Raw genomic sequence first — 12432 nt, 5'->3', positions numbered from 1 at the left:
CTGTTTCCACCAACCCCCCTCCTCCCCGGCAACCTCTGGAACATTTATTTATTTTATTTATTTATTTAATTAAATTTGTACACCACCCAATCCCGAAGGATTCTGAGCAGTTGAAATGGTAGTAAACCTGAACTGAGCAGTTAAAATGGTAGTAAAAATAGCAGTAACAATAGACCTTAGAATTATATACCGCTTCATGCAGCATTCTCTGGGTGGGGTACAAAGTCAGTATCTTGTCTCCAACAGGCCTCATTCTGCTCCAAGTCTTCGGAGAGGGGCAGCATACAAATCTAATTAATAATAATAATAATAATAATAATAATAATAATAATAATAATAGTAATAATCATTATCATTATCATTACCATTATTTTATCAACCTCAAAAAGATGGAAGGCTGATTCAACCTTGAACTGGTCAGGATCGAACTCCCGGCAGAGGAAATGCAGAATTCACCTGCAATGCTGAGTTCTAACCATTGTGCCACTAGGCCTCTTGGTAACAGACATTTTATAAATATGAGTTTTTCCTCATAAATTATATTTTTTATCTAATCATCTCTGTGAGAGTGTATTTTTTTAATTTGGAAGTGGATTCAAGCATTGGATCGTACCTGATTTATATTCAAATGTGTTTGTTTGTTTGTTTGTTTGTTTGTTTGTTTGTTTGTTTGTTTGTTCGTTCGTTCGTTCGTTCGTTCGTTTGTTTGTTTGTTTATTTATTTATTTATTTATTATTTTAGTTGAGTTGAAAGGGACCCTGCAGGTCATCAAGTCCAACCCCCTGCCCAAGCAGGAAATAGCCTACTTCAATCACAATGCAGATTATTAAGACAGTGATGGCGAACCTGTTTTAGCTTGGGTGCCAAAAGGGTGCATGCGCGCTTGGTAGGGTGTGCCCACGTGCCCACACCCATAAGGCAATGCCCTCCTTCCCCAGCATGCGTGCACACACACACACACACACACACCCATACGCTTAGGCCTCACTGAAGCCTCCAGATTTCCAGTAGGCCCGTTGAGGTGTTTTTTGCCCTTTCCAGGTTTCAGGAAAGACTCCTGTGGATGGTGAAAAACAGGCCCAATATTTTTGGCACCCCCAGGCTCTGGATGCTTTCCCGAAGGCTGGGGAAGGCAAAAATACCCTCCCCCATCCTCCCAAAGGTCAAAAATCACCTGGCCAGTGTGAATATGCGTGCTGGAGCTGACACAGGGCAACACCTTGTATGCCCTCAGATATGGCTCCGCGTGCAGTAATGGGCTGCTTTTCCCACAGGGAGGAGGAATGACGCAGTGGGGATAGGGAGTTTACGCACTATTTATTGAATATTTAATAGTTTTTTTATGGTCATTCTCTAGTACCTTAGTATGACCCTTAATTACTTTTAAAAGAGGAAATAATTAAACAGTTATGTTTTTACCCATAAATGCTTTAATCATTTTAATCATTATCTAGAACTGAACTTTTATAGTGATTAAAAAAATTGAGCTACTTACCTAATCTGTTATCATGCTGAACCTTGTGAGCTCAGTACAAAACCTTAAAATGTGACTGTGCTCCTCAACAAATAACGCTGCCTATGGTTTGTCCTTTTTGTGGCTATTCAAATAATGTGACTTCATCAACTGAAAAAGAATCCAAGTACCTATTTGAAAAATTATCTTAGTTGGTAAGCCACTCCCACCCAGTCACGTGAACTTTAAGCCACCCCCCAGTCACATGATTGTCAAGCCACTCCCACCTGGTCACATGGCCAACGAGCCACTCCTACCCAATCACATGATCATCAAGCCACACCCCACACAATAAGCCATGTCCACAGTGTGGTAGTAAAAGTTTTTGCAGTCCTTCACTGTCTATATGCCACCTGTGGCATCCGTGCCATAGTCTCACCGTCATGGGACTAGCAGTTTATAGCCTCCTCTTGGTTCATATGTTGAAAAACTAGGCCAGTAATAAATTAAAAATGTACTGAGTGATGGAAAGCCAGGAGTACAGGTTTTATGTGAAGCACATTTGCCAGTTGCATGTTCTCCTTTCACCCTAGCAACAGTGTTTCCATGGTAACCAGGTTTCCATGGCCGCAGAGATGCACAGCTCTATGGTTAAATGAGGCCTTTGCCTCATTCTGGCAATAGTTGCCCAGAATTCTGTGCCTTGACCTCAAAAACAATGGACTGGGCTCCTTAGACTTTTCAAAGTTACAGGTGGGTCTCTGGAGCACTGAATAATTATTGTTTTATCACCTCTCTATACAGTTTCACTTGTGCCATAGATAAAAACCAGTGTGTTTACTTTAAATTAGCTCAAATTGGCAAAGCTTCTGAGAAAAGTGGACAGAACTTAAAGTCTGTTCAGTTTTCAAGGATGGATTGAAGAATGCTGTGTGAGCCTTCTCTTGGCCACAAATGGTGTATGTTTTCATTTTTGCAAAATATTATCTGAACATGCCTAGCTGCAGAATTCAGTGGCTGTTTGCATGGCTGGTCCAAATTGATGGCAGGCCATTGAAACAGGAAAAATTCAAGACAGATATTATAAGTAACCCTACTTATAGTACAGATAATCCCTGATTTACAATCATTTGCTTGGCAACCATTTGAAGTTACAGAAAAAAATGACTTACAACCAATCCCCACATTTATAACTGTTGTAACATCCCCACATCACATGATAAAAATTTGGACTCTTGGCAACTGGCAGATATTTACGATAATTGCAGCATCTCGTAGTCATGTGTTCACCATTTGCAATGTTTCCAGCTGTCTTGCAGCAAGCCAAGTCAATTGAGGAAACTGGATTCGCTTAATGACTGTACAATAACTATGATTCACTCCAATGGCAAAATATCAGGCTTGACTTCCTGACCGCCTTGTTTAGCATGGAAATTCTGGTCCCATCTCAATCAAAGGCTATTTGAGAGGCTTTTGAGCTACTTTTCAACTGGAGTGAATGCCACATCAGTCAAATGATTAGATTTGATTTGAAACTTCTCTAATTATGCTCGCATTAGTATTGGCCTGTATTCCTTGGATTTGGTCTATGCAGTAAGCGTTTAATATAGAAATGGACAAATGTTTAGTTTTTTGGGAGGTGGGTTTAACAAAAAAGGTTAAAGCTATGAGGAATAGTCTTTTTTTGTTTGGTCACTGGCCTCATATAATCAGGAAACTGCACTACCAACATTCAGCAATATTCCATTAGATTTTTGCAATTATTATTCTGAACGATAAGCAGTATTGTTTCACTCTGATTCAAGGAACAATGGTTTTAGCACTGAAATATTTTTTCTGTGCAAAAATGCCTGTTCTGAGCACCATCAATCCCATGACCAAATTCATCTTAGTTCCTAATATCTCTGTTTTTGTCTCTTGTTTATTAGAATGTTTGTTCACATTTTATGAGTCTTTTGGGAGTGGACGGAATACAAATTTATTTTTAAAAAATTACTTAATTAATAAATTAATATGCTAATGTGATAATTCGGTAAAAAGAGTTACATATTAGGAAGTCTATTTGAAGTGCAAAAGTTTACCTACTGGTAAAGTTAGGTAAACTTTAACCTAAGTTTACCTATTTACCTATTTGCAAGTAGCTACAATTGTATGCATTTAAAAAGATTTATGCTATACATCATAGAGATTTAAACCACCTTTCCCAAACCCCTTCCAGATGTGCAGTTGTAAAACCTCCCACCTCCAATTTCTTTCCAGAGTGGAACTACAGCTGGAATTTGGAAATTAAATATATACTGCTCAAAAAAATAAAATAAAAGGAACACTCAAATATCACATCCTAGATCTGAATGAATGAAATATTCCCATTGAATACTTTGTTCTGTACAAAGTTGAATGTGCACAACAGCATGTGAAATTGATTGTCAATCAGTGTTGCTTCCTAAGTGGACTGATCTCACAGAGGTTTGACTTACTTGGAGTTATATTGTGTCGTTTAAGTGTTCCCTTTATTTTTTTTGAGCAGTGTATTTGAGACTCACAAGGTTGTGGAAGGCTACTTTGGCGAAGGCATAAATCCTGAAATCAAGTGTTAAAAATTCTGCATCAACCCACATTTTAATAAATTAATCCCCCCCCTCCTTTTTAAATCAAAGCTGATGGTTTAAAAACCTGGAAATTGTTTTAGTTCTTTTTGAAGGCTTGATCTGCCCATCATGGCATGTCACTTCTAATTCCACGATAAGGGACTTTTAAACTTTCAAGGCTGGGGGAACTGATGACAGCTTGTCGCACCTTTAAGCGGGGCAACCCGGCCAAGGAGTATCAAACTTGGAAAAGTTGTGGCATGTTGTAATTACTGAAGAGCAGCATCTGGGCAGCTGAGAAGAAGACATTAGCCCTTTCCTCATCTCTCTTTGATTCTGTTTTAATTCTACTGTGATGCGTGCTAACTTCATAAGTAAGGAAGCAGGTGTACAAATATAGAAGGGGGGGTGGATGGGTGGGAAGAGGGAGATTAGATTTCAAAGCCTCCTAGCCTGCCCTCAGAAGCGGCAGGCATGTTTTGCTACTCTTCTGGCATTTTTATCATGCACATATGCTTTAGCCCCAGCACCGTTGCCAGGAGTTAGGGGTTTTCCCAGCATTTAATCTTTTAAAAAGTAGCTTCGCGTTGCAACCCTTGTATCTGGAAACTGGGCCCGCTGACTTTAAATGCAGAGTGGGGCAATTGACAGCAGCTATTTCATCCTGTGTCGGCGTATTGGGGTTTGGTGTCCTGACTTTTTATATATCATGGATGAAAGCTGGTAAGAGGATGGAGAGGAGATCAAGGCAAAAGAAAAGGCAGCAGGTGCAAGCAGCTATGAATTGCTAACGTGGTCACAGCTGGGCCCTCCTTCAGTCAAACCGCAGCTGTACTTTTCCCAGAATTGGTGGGCTCCAAATGAAGCGGTTTTGCCCCTGCATGGCTTTTTCTAGATTGGATGGAGTGGGAATTCTGGGAATTGAAGTCCAATTCATCTTCAAAGGGCACCAGGCTGGCAAAAGCTGATTTGCGGTTCAGGAGCTGGAGTTGCAAGATACAGTATAGAATGCTTTTGGGAGCGTTCCCTTCTAGTTTTAATTATTTCTCTGGCGTTTAAAAACAAGCTTCTGAAAATGATTGCTCCTTAGATTAAGCCCTGGGTTTTCCCTTTCCGCAAAGGAATGTATGATGGTAATGATAATTACAAGAGGAGAAATAGAAGCAAAGCTGGAAGGGAGCCAGAGTAGATTGCATTACCCCAAAAGCAACTCACCTTTTGCACAGGATTAACCATGAGGTTGGTGACTGGTAGCAGAATATCTTGGTTTTAATAAGCTAATAGCCAGTTTATATGCAACTTCAGATTAGTTCAGATTAACAGAATTGGGAACGCTATGTGATGATCCCAGGAATGTAATATTGTGTAAGCGTACAGAACAGACCTGATACATTTTAGGAGGAATTGCTAAGGATCCTGCAATCACTCTTCACAACCACAGGCCAAAAATGGATGGAGACCTCTACTGCTCACCATTAGGTAGAGTTCTGCAATTGATTTTGGGCTGCCTGGCACTCGCAACCTAGAAGTAATTGAGTCTTTATGATGATGGAATTGAACTCTGTGTATTCATTTTCTTTTTTTTGGGTGGGGAGTATTATTTTTTTATTTTTTTTCTCCACTATTCTAACTTTTAATCATGTCATCCTTTGTTAAAAAATATTTTAATTTTTAATCATATCACCTACCTCCCAAAAAAGAAAAAAAAGAAAAAGAAAAGAAAAGGAAAAGAGAGGAAACTAAAAGCAAATTAAAAACAATACCAAAAATGAAAAATCATCTATCCATTTCTTGTCCATTTTGATACTGTAATTGCTATGCTTTTTTTTCCTTATTGATTTGTCTCCCATATTCCTCTCTATGATCTTTACCTCTTTCTACACCTGCTTCTTGGCTGTTCAGCTTGAGAATTTATAAATATTCAAAATGCACTGGTTCTCTCAAGGAGCATGGCAAAAAAAGGTTGTAAAATCAGATACAACTCACTTAGCAACCAACTTTTTAGCAATAGAAATTCTGATCCCAATTGTGGTTGTAAGATGATATTTTTTTTCAAATGCTGCTATTAGAACTGTACTCATAGTGCAGATACAGAAATACTGCTGCATACCAAGTTGTTATCTTGACTACCAGGTGATCTTTTTCTTGGATAGTTTCATACATCTCAGAGCTCAAATTAAAGTTAGGGGAAAGTTAACTCGCAGTGTCCCAAAGGAGCTTTTTCTGTCCCGATATACTGAGATATGCAGCAGGACTTGTCTAGATACCAGAATTTATGGTGTGGAAATTCTAGAACTAGTGCAGAGAAATAACAAAGACACTTTTGTAGAAAAACACTAGTAAACACTTTTACTCTTCAGTGCAAGCAAAATATCTTCTGCCTTAGTCTTGTATTTACAGGAACAAACTTTGCTTTAACTGTATGCATTAAAGTTTACTTGCATGTAGATATTAAACCAATCCAGGTTTCTCCATATCAAATATACCAGAATAGACCAGAATACCTTTGGGACCGCCTTCTGCCGCACGAATCCCAGTGACCAGTTAGGTCCCACAGAGTTGGCCTTCCCCGGGTCCCGTCGACTAAACAATGTCATCTGGCGGGACCCAGGGGAAGAGCCTTCTCTGTGGCGGCCCCGACCCTCTGGAACCAGCTCCCCCGGGAGATTAGGATTGCCCCCACTCTCCTTGCCTTTTGTAAACTCCTTAAAACCCACCTCTGTCACCAGGCCTATATAGTTTATGCATGGTATGTTTGTGTGTATGTTTTGCTTTTTAAATAAGGGGTTTTTAGTTTCTTTTAAATATTAGATTTGTTGTATATTGTTTCATTATTGTTGTGAGACACCCCGAGTCTATGGAGAGGGGCGGCATACAAATCTAATAAATAATAATAATAATAATAATAATAATAATAATAATAATAATAATAATAATAATATCACAGCTCTAATTCAATACTTACACTCAAACTGCTCCAGCCAGACAACTAACAACCAACAACAACAAACCACACCACACCCATTGTAAAGGTGCTTTGCATTTTATAATGCTCTGGCCCAATCAGGTTGCAGCTTACTCCCTATGACTCAACATTAACATGCTTAGGAGGATTTCTTTTACCTTATATGTTAACACAATGGAATATGACCTAGGATTGAGCTAATCCTTGACATTTTCAAGAGGCAACTGGACTGTACTCAGAGTGGAAGAACCTTCTAGGATATAAAGCGAAGTGTCTTTAAAGAAAAACCAGGAAGTCCAGTTACCTCTTGAAAAAACACCTTTGGGACAATCATGATCTGGATGACTGAGAATCTCCACAGACCAGTGATGGCGAACCTATGGCACCTGTGCCACAGGTGGCACATGGGGGGCACAGCGTCAGCTCCAGTGTGTATGGGGGCACTGTCTAGGCTGATTTTTGGTCTTTGGCCATTTGGGGTTCCAGAGGCTTCAGGGAAGCTTCCCTGTAGCCCAGAGTATGAAAAACTGCCCAACAAGCAAACTGTGTTTTTGGAAAAATTTCTCACTGTGCTGTTTTTTGCAGTTTAGAGGCTTCAGTGAGGCCTGTGTGTATGTGCAGGGATGGGTAGAATTATTTATTTATTTATTTATTTATTTATTTATTCATTCATTCATTCATTCATTCATTCATTCATTCATTCATTCATTCTATTTTATGCCGCCCTTCTCCTTAGACTCAGGGCGGCTTACAACATGTTAGCGATAGCACTTTTTAACAGAGCCAGCCTATTGCCCCCCACAATCTGGGGCCTCATTTTACCCACCTCGGAAGGATGGAAGGCTGAGTCAACCTTGAGCCGGTGATGAGATTTGAACCGCTGACCTGCAGATCTAGCAGTCAGCTTCAGTGGCTGCAGTACAGCACTTTACCTGCTGCACCACTTTACCTGCTGCACCACTCTGTCTGTCTAACTGTCCACCTCGGAATTATGTGCTCGCGCAGGGGGCAGCACGGGGGGGGGGGGCAGGTACACATGCATGGGGGGGAGAGAATGGGTGAAACCACATGCACACGTGCTAGCACCCCCACCCCACAGACCCTTCAAAACAGGTCCTCCATCCCTGCCATAGACATTTACCTCCAAGGGAAAAAGTGCCTCAATACACATCATTTTACATTTAAATTGAAACTTATTTGCCATTTATGTGTTTGTTTGTTTGTTTGTTCGTTCGTTCCTTCGTTCGTTCCTTTGTTCCTTCGTTCCTTCGTTCCTTCCTTCCTTCCTTCCTTCCTTCATTCATTCATTCATTCATTTATTTAGTCCAAAACACAATGAGGGTTTTAGTGGGTATATATATATATGATGAAGGTTATAGATACTCATAGTAAAATATATCTAAGAAAGAATAGAAAATAAGATATAGTAATAGAACCTATCAATGAAAGAATAGAAGAAGAGGTATAGGAATAGAAGAAAGGTATAGGAGATATAGGAGAGCAATAGGACAGGGGACGGAAGGCACTCTAGTGCACTTGTACTCGCCCCTTACTGACCTCTTTGGAATAACATCTACCTAGTTCAAAGAGATCTTTCATTTACTACCCTGAATGTATCATCTCTTGATTTGTCCACCTCACTTCTTAAGTTTTTAAATAGTTATAACTAATTATAACATTTATCCTTGTGGGCCATAGTGTCTTGTCTTCTGTCCATTAAAAAGGGCCATTTATTTTTACTCATAGCTTGCTGTTTGTAACCCAGTTAGAAATACATAGAAATGCAGATTCTGTTACTCCATGGTTGACAAGCTTTTTAGGAGATTTTGGTGAACATATTTTTCTGAAGGGTTATTTAAAAAAAACAAAACCCCTAAGTATACAATGTTATCAAAATCATTTCCATCCATGGACCAGATGTCATTCTCCAAAATCTCCAGTAAGTTGATTGGACAGTGGATGGATCCCATGCTGGTTTCTTCTAGGTAGTTTGCTCCTCTGTGTTTGTATCTAGTCATTTTTTGCTTTGATTATTCTTTTTACCATTTAAATTATACTGTCTATAATTTCCTGGATCTCCTCTGGGTCCCTTTTTAAAACATATTGGCTTTTTTTCCAATTCTCTGGCACTGAGACTTATTTGAATGACAAATTAGAGCAATTCCTCTTTTGAGGGTTTTGGGAGGTTTTTTGGTGAGAACTTTGGATGGATGCCATCAGGATTCAATGATCTGTTGCAGCAACATTTGTCAACTCTGGCAAAGTTCAGATTTTTGGACTTCAATTCCCAGAATTTCCTAGTCAGCATGAGAAAGACTATGTTGCAGCATTTTGTCTTGAGATGTCCTAAAACATCTTCTCATGCCTCAATTTGTTTTAATTATTCCATTTACTCCCTAGATAGATAAGATGATAGATAAGTAGGTAGGTGGGTAGGTACTATAGATAGATAGAGAGATGGTTGGCCACACCCACCCAGTCACCTGACCACCAGGCCACGCCCACCTGAGGGGGAATGGGGGCTGTGAGGATACGTTTGTAGCACAAGGGGGCAATGGACTGAAAAAGTTTGGGAGCCACTGGACTAGAAGAACAACTCCCTTCCAACTCTATCATTCTGTTATATGGAGCCTGATAATATCCCCAGCATGAGTTCACCTTCTTTGTTCCTGCTATTAGAACATGGATGATTGTCTAGTGCAGTAATGGCGAACCTATGGCACGGGTGCCACAGGTGGCACGTGGAGCCATATCTGCTGGCACACAAGCTATTTCCCTAGCTCAGCTCCAATGTACATGTATGTACTGGCCAGCTGATTTTTGGCGTGCACAGAGGCTCTGGGAGAGTGTTTTTGGCTCCCAGAGAGACTCCTGGGGGATGGAGGAGGGCATTTTTACCCTCCCCAGCTCCAGGGAAGCTTTGGAGCCTGGGGAAGGCGAAATACAAATCTACTGGGCCCACTAGAGGTTGGGGAACAAACTGTTTCTGTCACGCTGAATATTGACAGCCTCTCAGAGAGATTCAGTAATGAAAGAGTTAACTAAAGTGTGCCTCATTAGATCCCCCCATTATGATGTAATATCCTGCCAAGTCACTTCCTCCTTCTTCACTCCTCATTTCTCTTCTCTTTCTATCCTCCATTATGTAAAGACGTATATTTGAGTTGTCCCTCGAGACATGTTTTATTTTCTATTTTTACAATAAATATATCTTGTTTGAACAAATGACAAAGGCTTTTATCCATCGACTCTGCAGGGTTAAGGTTCTAACGGACTTTAATCACTCACAAACTGCGACAGTTTCCAGCCTCCAGTGGGACTCCTCTGGGGCAGGGGAAGCTGTTTTCACCCTCCCCAGGCATTGAATTATGGGTGTGGGCCAGTAATGGGCTACTACAGGAACAGTCAGGAACTCAGTTTCGGTAGCAAAATTTGGAGCTCCATGCCAGAGCACCCAATCTGCACTGAAAGATATTGAAAATAAATGCATAAGCCACGCCCACAGTGTGGTAGTAAAAATTTTGGTAGCCTATCACTGGTGTGGGCACTCGCGCATGCACACGCTCTTTCGGCACCCAAGGGGGAAAAGGTTCGCCATCACTGGCCTAACGTTAATCTTTTCTTTATTCCTTTTCTGGCTCTTCTCTAACGTTGCTTTTTGTCTCCCTCTCTCAGAAAACTCGGTGGCTGCCAAGTCGGGTGGCTGCTTCCCTGGATCCGCCTGGGTGAACCTGGAAGGAGGAGGCACAAAGCTGGTGAAAGACCTTCGTCCAGGCGACCGAGTGCTGGCGGCAGATGTGCATGGACGGCTGTTCTACAGCGAATTCCTAGCCTTCTTGGACCGAGAGGACCCTCCCGTCCACAAACTCTTCTACGTGATTGAAACCCAAACTCCACAGACCCGCCTCTTGCTCACCGCTGCCCACCTGCTCTTTGTGGCCCCGCCACACAATCACTCCCATTCCCAACCCCAGCCTATCTTTGCCAGCCGTGTGCAGCCTGGACAACATGTCTACGTGCTGGCCCAAGGGGGTCAGACCCTGTTGCAAGCGGCAGTGCACAGCGTGTCCCTGAAGGAGGAGGCCTCGGGGGCTTACGCCCCACTCACCGCTCAGGGCACCATTCTCATCAACCAGGTGCTGGCTTCCTGTTACGCTGTCATTGAGGAGCACAGCTGGGCTCACTGGGCCTTTGCGCCTTTCCGCATTGCTCATGCGGCCTTGGCAGTGCTGAATCCCGAGGGCCTCTCCTCCCCTCTCCTTTTTCCAGCTGCTGCACCCGAGGAGGGTTCCTCGTTGGCTGGAGTCCACTGGTATTCCCGCCTCCTCTACTACATTGGCCGCTGGATTTTGGGTTCTGAAATGATGCACCCATTGGGCATGGCCAGCTGAGAGTGACAGCTGTCAAGTCCACTTATACCCATCTGAAGATTAAAATAGTACCAATGGGGTGGGGGAAAATTAAGATGAAGAAAGAAAGAAAGAAAGAAAGAAAGAAAGAAAGAAAGAAAGAAAGAAAGAAAGAAAGAAAGAAAGAAAATTTAACAATAATAGTAGGATGCTCCAAAGTAGACTTCAAGAAACAGGAAGAACCCAGGAAGTTTTGTTTTAGTTTATAAATATAAATATATATATTATATTTTTATTTGATTTATATTTTTTGTCTGTTTTGTTGTCCTCATCTCTTGGATATTTATTTGTTTGGTATTTTGAAATAGATGTTTTAAGGAATATGAACCCAACTTCAAGAGCCTTAAATAGTTTCTTTGATAATTTATTATCATGTGAATTGTACACTCACAGGGAAATGCAAATTATTTTGCGCTGCCTAGCAGAACTGCACAGAGTTCTATTTTTCTATGTATGTCCAGAATTTCGAAAAGCGAAATGCCTCTCCTTCCAACTATCCATGGATTTGCTCAGGGATGTCCGCAGTGAACAGTGAACACAAATCAAGATGGTGGACGAGAGGATGTGACCGAAGCTCCGCCTACTTTTTTTTACAAAACGTAGGTAGAGTTTTGATCATACCCTAATGGCTGTCATTTTGACCTTTTTCTTGACAGACCCTGCAGACCTCCCCTCCAGATTTGATCTTTCCCAATAGCCAGACTCAGAACAAAAGACACAATGAAGGGGGAGGGGGAATCTATAAATTATATTTTTATACACAGAATTGTAAATTCGTGGGATTTTGTTTTGTTTTTTGAGAGAGAGAGAAAGAAAGAGAGATCAATACCTAACAGTCACATTTCAATTTTTTTTTGAAATAATGTAAGATATGAGAATATATTATTTTAATTTAAATAATATGAAATGTAATGTCATCTTCTATATGTTTCTATTGCCTCTGAAATATTTTGTTTTGTATAAAAATAATAGCACGCTTTCATCCACATTCTTCAAACTCAAGACTGTTACACATC

At 40.9% G+C, this 12432-nt stretch overlaps 1 protein-coding gene across 2 annotated transcripts in view; it reads left to right on the top strand.

Annotated features, from left to right (window-relative positions):
• SHH (sonic hedgehog signaling molecule) overlaps positions 1-12236 on the top strand; it is a 55755-nt gene extending 43519 nt beyond the window's left edge. For both annotated transcript variants that reach the window (XM_070726840.1, XM_070726841.1), the window contains exon 3: positions 10683-12236. In XM_070726840.1, coding sequence (XP_070582941.1) covers positions 10683-11398 — 716 coding nt within the window. In that variant the 3' untranslated portion in view covers positions 11399-12236. The remainder of the gene's footprint in view (positions 1-10682) is intronic.
• Positions 12237-12432: the final 196 nt, after the last annotated feature.

This window comes from Erythrolamprus reginae, chromosome Z (assembly GCF_031021105.1).
Source record: "Erythrolamprus reginae isolate rEryReg1 chromosome Z, rEryReg1.hap1, whole genome shotgun sequence".
In the NCBI taxonomy this organism is placed as follows: Eukaryota; Metazoa; Chordata; class Lepidosauria; order Squamata; family Dipsadidae; genus Erythrolamprus; species Erythrolamprus reginae.
The sequence above is the reverse complement of the archived record's forward strand: the minus strand, read 5'-3'. Positions and strand labels throughout refer to the sequence as shown.